This window comes from Medicago truncatula, chromosome 5 (genome assembly GCF_003473485.1).
Source record: "Medicago truncatula cultivar Jemalong A17 chromosome 5, MtrunA17r5.0-ANR, whole genome shotgun sequence".
Taxonomy (NCBI): domain Eukaryota; kingdom Viridiplantae; phylum Streptophyta; class Magnoliopsida; order Fabales; family Fabaceae; genus Medicago; species Medicago truncatula.
The window spans coordinates 7063450-7081005 of record NC_053046.1 but is presented as its reverse complement, the minus strand read 5'-3'; the positions used below and the strand labels follow the sequence as shown (position 1 = coordinate 7081005).

The 17556-nt window shown below is 30.9% G+C and overlaps 1 protein-coding gene and 1 long non-coding RNA gene across 2 annotated transcripts; both read left to right on the top strand.

The window, feature by feature from the left end:
• Positions 1-1436, top strand: LOC120580715 (uncharacterized). Its single transcript, XR_005646449.1, has 3 exons — positions 1-141; positions 470-834; positions 910-1436. It is a non-coding gene; the product is annotated as an uncharacterized lncRNA (long non-coding RNA).
• A 3766-nt stretch (positions 1437-5202) lies between these two features.
• On the top strand, positions 5203-14307 carry LOC11409450 (BEL1-like homeodomain protein 2). Its single transcript, XM_003611826.4, has 5 exons — positions 5203-5415; positions 5673-7017; positions 8855-9237; positions 11121-11181; positions 13479-14307. The coding sequence occupies exons 2-5, from the start codon at positions 5752-5754 to the stop codon at positions 14022-14024; spliced, it is 2256 nt and encodes a 751-aa protein (XP_003611874.1). The 5' UTR covers positions 5203-5415; positions 5673-5751; the 3' UTR covers positions 14025-14307.
• The last annotated feature ends 3249 nt before the right edge of the window (positions 14308-17556 follow it).

The window sequence follows — 17556 nt, the reverse complement described above, 5'->3', positions numbered from 1 at the left end:
CTCAACCACCCTTCACAAATTTAATCTGAAAATTTATTGCTATTAGGTTATATAACAACAACACCTCCTGCTAGCAAATATTGTGCTCAAGAGAACAACAATAAGGAAAAATTCTGCTCAAAAGATAACAACAACAACAAGGTAATTTGTCATTTTGAGTGATTTTTACTTTGATTTGCTTACTTGTTGTATTAAATTTATGTGTTTGATAAAATGTCTATTAGAGCTTAAACTGATTTTTTATGAAAATTATGCAGTTAGGAACTTAAATATAAATATTTATGCTAAAGTGTTTGAACGTAATTTTAAACACTAGTTTTAGAATGAACACTTGTTATGTAAAATTTATATATTCATGCCATGAAGTAAAATTTATACAATCAAAAGAAAGAATATTTGTTATGCATCTATAGAGGTAGTGTTGGCTCATTTTATCTTTTATTTTTCCTATCATACTATGTGTTCATAGCATTATGGCTAAACAAAGGAAAGTTTCTGCGGATTGGTCGGATCTTAAAGTGAATGAAATATTCATCCAAACATGTTTGGATCAAGTTGTCAAGAATGAACACATTGGCACTAGCTTTACTAAGCAAGGGTGAAAAAACATTGTTTGCCAATTTCATGAATCAACCGGGAGAGATTATGACAAGATTCAATTGAAGAATAGGTAGGTATGATGCCTTGAAAAAGGAATGGAGAGTATGGTATAACCTATTTGAAAAAGTTACTGGAATGAGGTGGGATAATGAGAGGAAGGTACTACTCATGATGCTCGTGTTTATGACCAAGCTTTGACAAATGCAAATCTTAATTTTCCATACCCTCCGCCAGGTTTGTTATTTAATATTACTACAAATGATTTGTTATATTTAACTTAAGTTTAAATATATTTTTCTTTCTTTCTAGGTAAGTATTATTTGGTAGATTCTGGATATCCAACACGAATAGGGTACATTGGTCCATACAATATGAACGATATCATCTTCTTGAATTTAGGCGTTCTAATGGTCTTGCAAATCATAATGAAGTATTTAATTATTATCACTCAAATTTAAGGTGCACAATAGAAAGAACTTTTGGGGTATGGAAGAACATATTTGCAATCCTACGTCGCATGCCTAACTTTAAATTTGAGACACAAGTTCAAATAGTTGTCGCAACAATGGCTATACACAACTTTATCCGAAGGAAGGCAGAAATTGATATTAATTTTAATGTTTATGAAGATGAAAGCACGACCATTCACCATGATGATAGCTCATCTAACTTGGATCAGTCCCATGTTTTAAATGTAGTTTCGTCGTCAGAAATGAATCACGTTCGAAACATAATCCGGAATGAAATTATTGAGCACAGGCAAAATAATTAGTATTGTTCTTTAAATTATTATATCAATATTTTAGTACCATAATACACTTTAAATTAGTTTTGTAATAATATTAGTACTTTGTTGCAATTTAAATTCTATTATCTATTTGTAATTTTTATTTTCATGGTATTAGTATTGTAATAACTTAAATTTTAAGACTATATTGCACTTAATTATCCTAATTTAGTAATTTCTATTTACCTATGTCCATTTTGGTAATTATACATTCAAAAACAATTTTGATCAAAACTATCCAAACAACATTCAGTTTGTTTAATCAATTATGCGCATTATTGTATCCAAACATAAATCAATTCTGTCAGAATCATTTCTATCAGAATAAGTCGTTGCAATAATAATAAAAATTCTCAACAATAATATTTTGTGCAATTCTACCAATTTATGCTAAGTCTTGTGCATTTCTAAAAGTTTCATGGGAAAATGTAAAAATAATTTTCATTGACTATTGATTACGGAGAAAATGGAAGAGCGTGAAAATTGAATGTAATTTGTATTTAATTTCATGAGAATAAGTAAAAGTTTTTCTTGAAATAAATGTTTTTTAAAAAAAAAAAATTAAATAAGATAAAAGTTTGTCTTTTTCGCTTATATTTTGGTACAAAGAAAGTGAGTTTTTTTGCTTACATTTTGGGATGGAAGAAATATTTGTTATAAACCAAAAGGGAAAATAAATTACATGATCTTGGTGATAGGTTCAAACCACATTTATTAGTATTTTTTTATACCCTATTTAATGGATTTAGTATAGTCTTTTTTAGTGGTGGTCGATTTTTGAACCACGCACCTTACATATATTATGCATTGTCTGTATCAACTAAGTTAAAGTCACGCAGAAGATTTAGTATAGTCTGACGACATGCAGTTAACACTCAACACATTTAAATTGCTTGATTTTAATTGAACGGTTTAAATTTTAAGTTCATATTTAAGTAATTCATAAATCTTAAATTCTTTCCACCAAAAAAAAAAAATCTTAAATTCTAACTTAAAATTTTGGATTATCCAACAAGTTTGAAAGGTTCGGATGTGCCTAACTGACTACTTAGTGTCTTCACAGAAACCAAATCCCTATTTCTCCCACACAAACATAACTTGTTTGTTTTGCTCATCCAAATAACCTCGTACGTGCCATCGATCAACTTCGTGCAGCACTCTTTATTTCTAAAAAGTAAGTTATCTTTCCTAATCTTACTTTAATTAAGTTAACTAGCTAATTAGTGAATTTATAGCAGCTCATATGACCTAAATGACCTTACCAACTAAAGGGGCTGAGCACAATAAATACGCAATGATTAATCAGGGCATGGTGGCCATTTCAACATGTCTAAAAATGGTGGTAGTTTGGATAATTGGGATCACCTTGTACTTTATTTTTATTTATTTACTTATTTATTTATTCGGTAGTTTGCGTTGGTTTCCAAAGGACGTATTTAAATCGCATAAAAGCCAAAAAGGGATGACATATTGTGCCAATATCCTAACACCCATACATATATTCAAGTTACCAACAAATGAATTTGTCTAAGTGGTAAAGGATTTGGACGTTTTTGAGTATATAGTTAGGGTTTGATTTATGACTCATGCGTATCAAAAAAAAATTGGTTGAAAGAAGAGAACCGACCTCATATACTTTATAAGTTTTCCGATTAAAATCAGTCATTACTAGAAGGTGGTGGAAACTTCGTAGGTGATTATTTAATGTATTAAGTATTGCACCAAGAAGCTTTTGTACGACTAACCATATAGAAATTCCTTTCCAATAGCATTCCTGTATTTTATTTATCTTTTGTAAAGGTACCTACGTCACGCGTGCATTATTTTTAAAGACTAAAAGCCATGATATAGTAATATCCAAATCTGTGGTCTGTTTATGTTAAAATTCCTTGTAATCATCATTTGCCGAAAACGTTATTCCCTTCCTTTCTTTGACTTGTAATTGCAACAATTATTATGTTTGTAATTTAGTTGTGTAGACCAAATAAAGTTATTACCCTCACTGCAAGCTATGAATATTTCTTCTAGCTAGTACAATTTGTTGAGAGACCGTGTTATATTGATACCAAGTTTTATTATAATACGGAAAATGTTAACTGGTGTCCCAAAACATTAGTTAAGTAAGCAAATATAGTAGTATTACATTAAAATTTGTGTAATCAGTTTATCAAAAATGTAAAAAATATTATTTTCAACTTAAAACATGTTTTGTTTTACTACCTTAACCGATGTATTTGGACGTTGGTAAACATAACCCTTATAATATTCTTTTTCCAACATTTATATGAGTTTCATTACTTTATAAAAGAATCATTTTCAAAAGATATGATCTACATTTTTTTCACTCAATAAAAAAAATACATATTTAGAGTATTTTTAATTTCCGTCTAGGCATTTGGGGGAACAACTTGGGAAAGTCTTCCACTAATTACCGTTTATGTTAACATATACATTTGTGTCAAATTGAACAATAACATATAAAGATAAAAAAAAATTAAAGCAAATATAAAAGGACATTATTGGTGGGGAAAAAACAAAAGGAAGAGGTGAAGACCGAAGAAGAAAGAGGACAGCGATCGCTTTCTTTTTCTCTCTTATCTTTCTCACTCCTTTTAGTATTGTTGGGTTTGATGGAGGATAATTTAGTGAATAGACCTAATAGATACAGTCTAGTATGATATTAATTTTTTTATGTTGGGTCTAATTGTGTGTTTAGTTTTGATGAAATTTGGTTGTTTAAAATTAATTTTATTAAAGGTAAATTATAAGTGATTTATATTTGAATAAATTTCTACAAAAGTGAAGCTAAAAATCAATACAATAGGTAAATATTACAAATTATAACTTCATGCTAAAATTAAATCCGAAGACAAAATAAATTATACTTGATAACAAACAAACATGATAAGATAAATTCCACTGAGTGTAGCTTTTACAAAATCATATTGGTTTCCTGTGATAAACATGTGCAAAAATCAAATTCTACATCTTTAAAATTCATATTAAAATTAATTCTGAAGATAAAATAAACTCTACTTGACAACAAACAAATATGACAAAATAAATTTCACTGAGTGTAATATTTACAAAATCATATTGGTTCACTAGAATAAACATGCACAAAAATTAAATTCTAAATCTTTAGAATCAATTTTTTCGTTATCCAAAATTAGAATCAAATATTGGTTGTAAAAAAAAAAGAATCAAATATATTGTTTGGGTATCCAAAACTTTACTCCATTAGTAAAATATAAGTAAAATTGAATAAATTTAGACCAAATATATCAATGTTTATTGACTCAACTTTGTATATATTTTGTCACATCGGAAACAAGATGTTAAATATACGAGTCATTATTCACAAAACTTTAAAGTGTTAGGTATATGAATTATCATTCAATTTTACATTTGAATTCCAACAATCTTTCAGACCTTTAAGAGATTTTTATTTTTTTTTAAGAAATTAAATTAGTCCACCTCAATTGACTTTCAAGAGATTTTGACATTACATTTTTATCTAAAACCATAAGTTATTAAGCATATATGTTATCACTTTTATATATCATACGCCACCTCCATCTCTAGTCGATGTGAGATCAACCATTCATACTTGATTTCCAACTCATACAATAATTCTTATAAAATCGGTTTGTAACCCGAAAAAGAGTATATCATTGATCATTATAATTTTTTTTAGTCTTTATCAATTTTTAACACGGTAGTTGGATTTTTCCAATATGAAACAAGTATATGGTGATATATTATATAAAATAACAGTTGTTAGAAAGCCTCTACTTTATATTTAATAATATGTAGTGTGTAACTTGCACTTTCATTTTCCAGAAGGTGATTGCAAAATATAACACTTACCACCAAGAGAAACAAAAGAAAAGGAGAGAAAGAGACGACAGGAGACAACAAATAGAGAGATAGAGAGAGAACTGTGGAAGCTTTCAACCAAAACCACAGAAGAGAAAACGATGTCTGAAAGCTTTACATCATCCTTTCATACCCTGCAAATCTAACAGGTACATATATCATATATCTGTTGTATCTACATGTATATATTAATCAAACACACACAGATCCATCATCAATTTTAGCAAACTTGAAAATGATTGATGAAAACAAAAAAAATCACCATTTTTCTATTTCTTCACTTAATTTCTACTAGGCTTACCTAGCTAGCTAGCTATACATATTTAATTATTTATCTTTACACTATTTTTGGATTTTGTTACTTTTCTGTCCTATGAATATTAATGATAATTGAATTATTGGACAGTGGTGTATATATATAAAATAAGGTGTGAATAACTATAAGGAGGTGGTGGTAGTTGCTGAGAAAGGAAGATGATTTTAACATGGGAGTAGCATCACCAGTACCATTTCCTTCCTCTTCTTCTTATTCTTCCATTATTCAGTTGAAGACACACCAAAACCAAAGAACCTTGGATTGTTCAACTTCAAATTCTATGTCCCAAGATTATCAGCAAGCAATCTTCGGCTTCTCCTCGAATGGATTCGAGAGATCATCGTCGTCACAACAGCAGCAACAGCAGCAGCAACAGATCCAAAGGGACAAAGTTAGGCTGCTTCAAGGGTTGAATTTATCAGAAGGAGAAGGAGATGAAAGAGGAGGTGTGTATGAAACTGCAGGTATGTTATCAGAGATGTTTAATTTTGCTGATCCTTCAACAGCTGAATTGTTAGAAACCGCGACGTTTCGTTCTTCGTCTTCTTCTTCTTCAAGACAACTACCACAAACAACAGCTTCAGAAAATGATTGGTATGGTAATAATAACAGACAAGGGATTCAGCAGCATCAGCAACAGATTTCAAGCATTAATGTAGCAGATGATTCTGCAGCTGCCATGCAACTTTTTCTCATGAACCCTTCTCAATCTCATCAAACAACAACTTCATCATCTTCTCCTCCTCCAACTCATCATCAAAATTCTTCAACTCTTCACATGTTACTCCCTAACCCTCCTAATAATTCCTTACAAGGTTTTCCAAATTCTGGTAATTTTGGACAATTCACATGGAATAGTACTACCACTACTCATCAAGAAGGTGCGGTTGAAGGACAAAGTGTTCAAGGTCTTTCATTATCATTATCTTCATCATTGGAAGCTGCAAAAGCCGAGGAAGAATTGCGAATGGGAGGAGGAGGAGGAGATGGTGGTAGTTTTATGTATAATAATTACAATATTCAAGGTGGAAGTGGAGGACCATCTTCTTCAACATATCCGTACAAATTAAATCATCAACAAGCATTGAATTTACAATTGCAAGGAGGAGGGACCATTAATGGATACCAATTATTACAAAGTCATAATCAAGGTCAAGGATATGGAAGTGTAGTAGTAAATGTTTTAAGAAATTCAAAATATATGAAACCTACTCAAGAATTGCTTCAAGAGTTTTGCAGTGTTGGAAGGGGTCAGTTTATTAAAAAGACTAAGTTCAATAGACAAAATTCATCAAACCCTAACAATTGTTCCTCCAATGTTGGTGATTCTATTCCTTCTTCTTCATCAAAAGACACTCCTCCTCTTCCTTTGTCAGCTGCTGATAGGATTGAACATCAAAGAAGGAAGGTCAAGCTTCTTTCCATGCTTGATGAGGCATGTAATCTCTCTCTTTCTCCCTCTCTCTTCATCAAGAGTCAAGGTCCCCCCCTCCCCATATATTTTTCTTCATATTTAATTAATTTATAAATAGTGCATTCTTTATGTTTATGTGATTATCAATTTGGAGTAAAATTCATTTTTTTTTTTGGTTACATCTTAGAATTCAATTGATACATGTCTGTTTACAAAAAAAGACAAAACTTAGATGCATTATGTGTTTTTTGTATGGTCTTCACATAAAATGTTTATAACTATTAACGATTTCTTGAATTCAAAATTTGTTATAACCATAAAAAATGAATTTTATGTGAAAAACCAGATGAAATACACCTAAATCTTGTCCAATTTTTTTTTACACATGCATCTAACCGTTTATAAAATTGTCATACTCTTTCCAGTCACATTTATAAGCAAAAATCAACTTTTTAAATTCATTGAATAATTAATGTATCTGATCACATTTATATGTCTGATGCATTAGTTATTCAATGTATCTAAAAAGTTCTTTTTTGTTTATAAATGCAACCAGAGGAAGTATATTATTTCGTTTTGTTATGGTAGTTTTTAAAATATCTTCAAAATGATCTGTGTAAGATGTGTTTGATGCATGTGTAAAACTTTTTACATTGACGGTGCATATCTATATAGAACTCATTAATAATATTAATAAATTTGTAATAAATAAATAAATAATAATAAGTTAGTTTTCTTCTCCGGCTGGTATCAAGATTATATATTTTTTAAAGAATGTATATTTTTTAATTTATTTGAGAAAGAAAAAAAGCCGGCTGGAACAGTAGGAATATCCTCCTTGCATAGGATTAGTTGGTGGGGGAATTTGTCTTACTTTATTGAAACTTGTTTTAGTTTTTTAATCAATCTATTTAATTGGTAGGAGGAGGGTATTTTAATAGTAGTATTAATTTTGGGTTTGTTTTAGTTTGGTGAAAACCATGAAATGAGAGTACTAACCATTAGGAGAAGAGAATACGTCCATCATGAAGCGACATTCCTCCTGTTTCCAACAGAAGGCACTCACTCACTTGCTCAATATTGGCTCACCATATCAATAAGTAACGTAGCAAGTTGTTTTCAAATGCTACTTCCACCTTACTTATCCAAATATTCCTATCATAGAAATATTTTACAGTGAAAGCCTTTGTTAAGATATCTCACTTGACAGGAAAGTGATACACACATGATCAGTCTTTTCTTTCTTTTCACATTTTTATAAATAAAATTCATCATTTCGTGAGTTTAACTCAGTTGGTAGGAACATTGCATACTATATGCAGGGGTCGGGATTTAAACATCGGACACCCCACTTATTCTCCTTAAAAAGAAGAATTTCTACCCACTAGGCTATATGACAAAAAAAAAATTCATCCTATTTTTTATTATCAAGGAAGAAATAGGGGCGACATGGCATATCTCAAAGATACCGTGTTAGGGGAACCATCAACCCCATTAAAAATTTACAATGTAATTTACGTGAAACCTATCAATCGTAAACGTCAAAATTTGAATCCAAATCACAATAAGAGTTGTGCGAGGTCCAAACCATATGTACCAAGATATTCTTAAAACAAATAACTAAATGTGTCATCATTCCTTAATCATTTTATATGTACTTGAGTCCTTCAATTTTTTTTGGTCAAAGTTTACTTTCTGACCGATGCACATGAAGAAAAAAAAACATAAATCAAAATATGTTTAACATCTCAAATAAATTTTAGTTACTTTAAATTAGTTTTTACAATTGTGTGAAGATATATCTTTAGTTAACTACCGATCATCATTAATAATTTTATAATGAATATACTTGATACAGGTGGACAGGAGATACAATCACTATTGTGAACAAATGCAAATGGTAGTGAACTCATTTGATGTGATGATGGGTTTTGGAGCAGCAGTTCCATACACAGCACTAGCACAAAAAGCAATGTCTCGACATTTTCGGTGTCTAAAGGATGCAATAACAACACAAGTGAAGCAAAGTTGTGAGTTACTAGGTGAGAAAGAAGGTGCAGGAGGAGGTTTAACCAAAGGTGAGACCCCTAGGCTTAAGGTACTTGAACAAAGCCTAAGACAACAAAGAGCATTTCACCAGATGGGTATGATGGATCAAGAAGCTTGGAGACCACAAAGAGGCTTGCCTGATCGTTCTGTCAATGTTTTGAGAGCTTGGCTTTTCGAGCATTTTCTACACCCGTAAGTTCTCACGTCTTTTCCCTAATCAACCATTTATACTATACTAACATCGAAAGTGATATCAATAATCACTCGACTTTATTCAACACTCACTCTTTTATATTAAGTAAAATTTGGGTCGGTCTTACCATTTTGAGTCTTGTAAAAGATGAAGCGTTAAATATAAAGTGTTAAAAGGGAGTGTTGTATTACTCTAGTGACGTTAGACTAAAACTCAAATTTAATTAGTAATTTAAATACTAATATTAGTAAACGTTTTTGAATCCGAATGTCTTCCTTATACCTTAGATTGGACACCATTCCCTCACCCTAGATTTTCATTATAGAAAAAGTCGATGAATTTTATTCAAAATTTAAATCAAATCATTAATTTTTTTGACTAATTTTTAAAACCTTAGTAGTCTTTCTAATATTTTATAACAAGTCCTTAACATTTTACTCAAATTAGAAAGTGTGTTTAAATTGCTAAAAAGTTAATATTTTTATGATTTTACACAAGATACAAACTTTAATATAATAATATTAATGAAATAATTTTTTTTTTGAAAGAATAAAATATATTATTTATGTTTATTTAAATAAGCCCATCTAGCGGGTTCGACAAAAAAACTATGTTTATTGTGATATTTTTAACTAAATAGGCTTTAAGTTTGAACTTGATGTAGGCTGCACCAATGGCTTTTTTAAGTCAGTCTCTCTCTCTCTCTCTCTCAAATTCTCACCATATTAATTAGTTTATCATACTCTATCTATGAGTAGTTAATTATCAAAGCTAGCTATTTTTTTAATAAAATTTTCAAAGATATCTAATGTAACACCATTAAGTAAAATGAAATGCTCCATTTTAATACAAAAAAGAAGACAATAAATACATATGCACACCATTTTAATACAAAAAAGTATCCAAAAAGTAGAGCTAGCTAGGTATGATGTTAAGATAATATCCCATAATGATCTTTATCATTTAGTTTGCCAAATTACACCAAAAAGGTAACCCACAATACTAAGGTAGTGTGATCATTAACTAAGGAAAAAAGCAGCAGGGCTTCTGAAAAGAAAAAGTGAGTAGAAGGAAAAGAGAGAATTGTAAAAGCCATAATTTCTGTCGTATACATAAGACATCGTTTAGAAAAACAGTAATATAACAGTGTCCTTCTATGTTGTCTTGCCAGCAAAAAGGCCAAAAGATTCACATAATAGAATCAATGCATTAACTACAAAACATCCAATTCTCAAAACAAAAACTACAAAACATCCAATATACTATCACTATTTAAAAAAGCAAAAACAAATCATTAAAACCTAATTAAATTAATAAACAAATGTATCATCGACACTTCATTTTTCTTTCATCTACTATACATGATTAATCACATAAAAAATTATGATAATTTAGTTTAGTAGATGTTTAATTTAGATCATGTAAAAGTCGAGTAAACACACCTCAATGGTGGCTGTATAAACAATATATCCTGGGAGTACGAACCCTAGACTTCTCATTTCTCCATATTTGTGAAATTATAGTCAATCATTTATTTGAATTAATCACAATTAAGTCATAGTAAATTGTATTAACCATCTTTTTTTTTTGGTACAAACCATCTATTTTATTAATAGGTAGGAAAAAAAAGTGTATATGAATACTATTAGCCATAAATAAACTGATTAAAAAGTATAGAGACAGTGATCATGATCAGTGTATACAGTGATACCTCTTTACTTCTGCTATGTCAGCAATAGGACATAGATCTTTCTTTCTTTCTTTTAGATTCTCACGCCCATGAAAGGAAAAAAGAAATGTTTGAAGCAGAAAAAGCTTTGATGTCTCTTTATATGGTTAAGGGAAGGACTTTGATGTCATTTTCTTTTGGTCTCTTTCTCAGGTATCCAAGTGATGCAGATAAGCATCTATTGGCACGACAAACTGGGCTATCACGAAATCAGGTTCGTTCATTCTTAGCTTTCCACAATGCAGTGTAGAGTATACATTAGAATTCAGAAAGAGACAACCATGTAAACTGTATAGTTTTAATTAATCAATTCATATATAAGGCCCACATATACAAATTCACGTAAAAAAGAAACTATCATAAAGGGGGACCAGCAGTAAATTTAATTCAGATGTAACTTACATCATTTTGGGTTTTGGTTCTTTTGTTTCTTTGTCTTTCTTAAAGAAGCAATGTTTGGTTTTTATACCTAATTTGTTTTTTTAGAATTTTTTTTTTGGAACATTTACCTCATGACATAATTAATTTTGAAATTTAATGAGGTGATGTAAGTAGTGAAGCAAGAAATGGGACATGAAAATGTGCTGTTTTGGAACCAATTAACTCACTCTCTTGACTATCTCAGTTACTCCCTTTTGACATTGTCTCTCTCATTTCAATTTTCATCACCCATCCATACAATTGGTAACCATAAATATGGGAAATAAATGTGTGGTTTGGGGATGTCAAGACAATGGCTGGCTTGGTCCAGGCTTCCCAAGCAACCACCATACCCCAAGTTAGGGTTTTAAGAGCCTTAAAACGTTGGTTAAAAGAAAGCGTAACATGTGCCCTTAAGATATATGTTAGCATTTTTTTTAATTATAAATATATAATCAGATAAATTATCATAGACGTTTGTCTAATCTAAATTGAGGATCTCAAATACTCTTTAACGTTAGGTTAAACCTTGTACTCCATCACCAAAAAAAAAAAAAAACCTTATAATCAACAAAATTTGATATATTTTACTCCCTTCATTTCTTTTTATTTGTCATTTTATGATTATGCATATTATTCATATAATCTACTTTGATCGCCGCAAAACAAAATACATGCTTAGATTTGTATTAATTTGTTGATAATACAATTTGATTTAGAATATTCAACATAAGGTATGCATGCTTTTATTGTGCATAAACAATGCATTGATTTTGTGCACTTACTTTCATATTTATATATAAGATGGAAATTTTGTCCCACTCTCCAAAGAGCCCAAACGATATTTTATACTATGCTCCTAATTTTTTTCGTTACATGTCTGGATTCTGTACTAAATCACTATCGTTGTGTACTTTCCACATAAACCAAAATCCAGAAACTTTCTTGCATGCATCATATACTATATAATATAGTATAGTACATGAGTAATTAATGGTTGAATAAAACAAAAAGAAAAGGCCTACAATTAATTTCCTAGCTTATATATTTAGGCCTACATGTACCCTGCAATGGTGAGTTAAAAACGGGGAAGGACCGCAACCAGACTTAAGAGGTCATCTATACGATTAAAAGCATTGTCCTTTTGTAGAAGCAAACTGCTGATGAATAGTTTCAAATTCAAATTAATTTGTCATTTCACTTTCATTTGAGTCACACACAGAGAAGATCAAGATACCTTGGTGCCTAATCATAGTCTAGCACAGTGCAACAAACAACCAATTATTTAAAAAACAAATTTTCAAGTATCTTTTTATTTTCTTATACTAATTGTTAATTATATACTTTATGTGAAACTACAAACTTAAGTTATCATGCTCATTTTAGCTAACAAGTGAGCAGACACTTAATCGTAGCGAGTGAAGCTGAAAGCACAATGAGCCTGATGAGAGTGCCCTTCTTATGGGCTTAGCTCATTCTACAACCAACAAAATGAGCTTGATGAGAGTGCCCGTCTTCTAGGCTTAGCTCATTCTACAACCGCAAAAATTAGGGGGTGTGAGCTCCCGAGTATAATTTAAGGGTAAACTAGTAAACTGGACCACAACGCTTAAACAAAACTTGTATTCTATAATCTTAAGCATTGTGTAATACAAAACTACTTTAACAAACATTTTTTGTCAGAGATACAGTAGGCCGAACTTCGTATCTAATCATTGTATTCTTATGCATTTATTTTTTTGCTTACTTTAGAATTCCAAGATTTATTTGCTAACAAAAGTTAAGGTACTAAGTATATTTAACTAGCTCGTAGGTGTTGAACATATGGATTTGGATTGCATGCAGTCATGAGAGATCAGACCGTCTCATCAAGATTGAACGATCCAAATTTAAATCAATTTTTTTTCATTATTTAAACTACTTTAAATTTAGACCGTTCGATCATATGCACTCCAACTCCGTAATTCATATATATCTTAGTATTTCACATAATGTGAAAATGTAAAACTCCACTAGTGTATGAATTATCTATGTATTGTGTTGAATGGTTTGAATGTGATGTTACTGTTTCTTCTTCTTCTTCTTTTTCAGGTATCAAACTGGTTCATAAATGCCAGGGTTAGATTGTGGAAACCTATGGTAGAAGAGATGTACCAACAAGAACTTAATGAAGCAGAGGTTGAAGCAGAAGACAGAGAAATGAACCAAAGCAATAGCAACAACAGTGGTCACCAAACACAAACACCACCAACATCAACAGCAACAGCAACAGAGCCACCACCACCCCAAAAAAGATCTGATATCAATGCAGCTGAAAACGACCCTTCACTAGTTGCAATCAATAGACAGCAAGACTTCTCAGAAAACCAAGCAATGCAATCCACAACCACCATAAACACCACCGTCTCTGAGGTGGTGGTTCCACCCTTTGATTCAGACCTGCCACCACACAGATCAATGGCCATGGATGACACGTGTCGATATGGAAGCTTAGTTGCAGAAGATTATGAAACAGGTTCTGACATTGGATCATCAACTCTTATTAGGTTTGGGTCCACTACTGGTGACGTGTCACTCACGTTAGGGTTACGCCATGCTGGCAATGTGCATGATAAAAATAATAACTTTCTCTATTAGAGATTTTGGAAGCATTTAAATTCTTCCATTATAGGAATTTTAAGATGCTTTATTATGTAATATGCAGCATCAAATTAAAACACAGCATTTTTTGTACTTTAATTAATTAATATCCTTCTGTCTTTTATTTGTGTTGTGTTGTATCAGGAATTTTAAGGACAGGAAAGAAGGTAATACGATATGGAAAAAAGGTAGTCTTATGTTAGCAATAGTATAGTAGATCTTGGTGTCTGGTATAAGTGTATAGTAGCATGTTTAATTACTATGATTTTTGTTTAATTTCCATGATTTTCCCAACATTTATCTACTCAATTGTTTAAAGTTTGTACTTTGTAGTTTAGTCTCAGCATAGGACTTGATTTGGTCATGTTAACAGATCTATGTTAATCTTTTGAATAAGATTAATCTTCCAATGTCCTTATACAAAAAACTGATTATTTTTATGATAAAAAAGAGATTACATGTGAATAAGCAAAAATAACTAATTCACATTAACGTCAACAAATAAACTCTTCTGAAAATCCAACTTGAGCACGAACACTAATTCAAAAAGTAATAAAATTGTGGTACAATTTGTGCGTTAGACAGAGTCGTCCATAACGGGTGCAAACAACTTTATTGAGTTGGGTCTCCAAATTATTGAGGCGCGTTTTTTGTGAGGGCATCTGACAAATATAAGTATAAGTATGAAACGTTTAATAGCGATGACAAGATTTAAGTTGTAAGCCAATTGACCAAATAAACAATCTTTTAACAATAAGGATGTTAAAAATATATAAAGTTTAACCTCCTCGATGCCCTATTTTTTGTACGTGTTATTGATATTATTTACAATTTAAATAAATGACGGTTCTTATCAAAATTTTGCAACTTTTGTTAATACAAGCCCTTTTGATATGAGAGCAGAGCTCCAATTTTATTGGAACAACCCTGACGTTGAATCAACTATTTTTATCCAACAACATTGTATTATTAATAAATTATAAAATGTAACACTCAAGACTAAAATACCACATCCATACTTGCTCATTTTTATGGATAATTACCGGTGTTGTCTATACCCATAGTTTGAGTTTTTATCCTACATATTTTTTGTGGATATTCAATAGGTATTTATGGGTTCAATTGTCATCCATAATCACAACCTATATAACTACCCAAATGATCAATTTGAAGCATATATTAACTACCCAAATAATCAATTAAAGCATATATAAAAAAACAAGACCTTTAACTGCAAACACAATAAGATAGGGAAAAAGGATCTCCCTGTTTTAACCACAACCTATAGTGAATTCTCGTCTAGAATTGTCATTTTACCAACACAAAGGCAATAGCAATAAAAAATACACTCCATCATCCAATAAACACACTTACAAATGCTAAAATACTCTCTAAAACATGTTTATCGTTTGTGTTACCGTGCTCATCTTATTAATCAAGTAATTAATAGATCGTAGTTGGGTAGACCACTGCTTAAAACTTATTATTTTCTACCGGTTAGTAAATGAATCGTTTTAATCTCATGAAAGACCGATTTTTGTAATCAATCACTAAATTTGTCACTAGAAAAGTTTGTGTCCGATTTAAAAAAACTTTAAAAATCACAAAACCACTAGCGGCTAAGACTAGCTATTGATCTATGAAGCCTGGATACGGATACGGGTACACGGATACGCGAAATTTAGGATACGATACGGTTAAGATACGTTAGCAAAAATTTTATACTAAAATTTATATGTATGTAAAATACTTTGAAGAAAATAAGCATTGATTACTCTTCCTTATTATATGTATATAAAGTTTTCTTATATATCAAAAGAAACATTCAACACAAATTTTATCCAATGTTGATTAATTGAATCACGTATTTCGTTACCTTCATCTATTAGAAATATAATTTTAAGTTGTTCATCGAGACACAATTATACTGATCCATATGTAAATGTGAATCATATACATCTCTACTGAATTTCTACAACATTGTCTCACTTTTTACCCTTCATTTTTCTAGGATACATATATGTGAAGCATCTTATAAGTATCCTTGTGTATCTATGGAGTATCCTATAAGTATCAGATAAAATATTTTTTAAAAATTAAAATATTAATTTCGATACTTCGTGGGTACGTATTCACGAGTATCCGTAGAGTATCGGTATCCGATACTTATCTGATACAGGTACGTCTCCGTTTTGGAGTATCCAGACTTCATAGCTATTGATTAAGCAACTAATTATTTGACAGTTTTTGTCACTAAACTAATCGCTACATGACAACTTCTAGTGAGTCGAGTTATAGTTAATAAATAAGATTTGGTGGAAAAATATGTAGGGATCGAGATTTCAACCCTAGACGCCTCACTTATTCTGCAGCTGAATTCTAACCACCAACCTACTTCATTAATAAAGAATATGCATTTGTTGTTTGTACCAACTAATGGAAGGAAAAAAATAGGCATTTTGTTGCTTAAGAACGATTTAAAACGCAATTGTAAAAACCTTGATTAGGAAGTGTTTAACTGATTTGAGCATATCCACAAACTTGTCAATTAGTTTCTGTTATGTGTATTAATCTTTGTAGAAAGTCGTATTAACAAATAACAGGAACAATATTGCGCTTATATATAGAACAAAGCCGAACGCTTCTTCCTTAAAAACGAAAACAAGAACTTGCAAAGCAACAGGCACTTCTCACCTAATATTATTTCTTGTTTGAGAAACATCGCATATAACAAAATGAAAGAGAGCTTTCTCTAGCTACATGCAATTGATTCTTATTAATTACAATTTACAAGGTTGTTCTACTGCAACGATCAAGATTGCTTTTTGGAACATTCATCTATACTAATGATGTGTTTGGAACCACATTTGGGATCCCTCCAACGTTTAAACGTACGAAATTGAATGCTCCAATTTAGAGCCTTTATGCACTGGTAACTGTGAGACGTGAGTTTGGGTACAAAACGGCAAACCAGACACATACTAGTTAACGAATTTACGTTAAGATATGTAGCAATATTTAACATACTGTTGGTGCAGGCGGCAGTTGTGAAAACCTTTTTTTTTTTTTCATGTGGTGTTCGATGTTCGAACCTTACATATATTATATATTGTCGCTACCAACTGAACTAAACTTATGAGGACAATAGTTGTAAAAACCGTTTGATCTAGAGAGATAAATTCTCTCACTAAATCTAACGTGCCTATTAATTATTAAAACTTGGATTTGAAGGGAGTAAGATGACCAATATATAACTAACTATCTAGAGATTAACATATGACATGCAATGACTCAACTCTTTTTTATGGCTAGAACTATTTCCAAAACTACACCTTCATATCATATGTATTTTACCATGTGACATCTATAATCTATAATGTTATCTGAAAATTCCATGATGTCCAAAAGACTGAATGTCAAATTAAAGTTATACCTTTTCTACCTACTTAGGGCTACCACATGACATGAAGTTGCAGAATAAAAGAAATAGATCATTAACCAACGGTCATGATCCCTAAAAGTTAAAGTA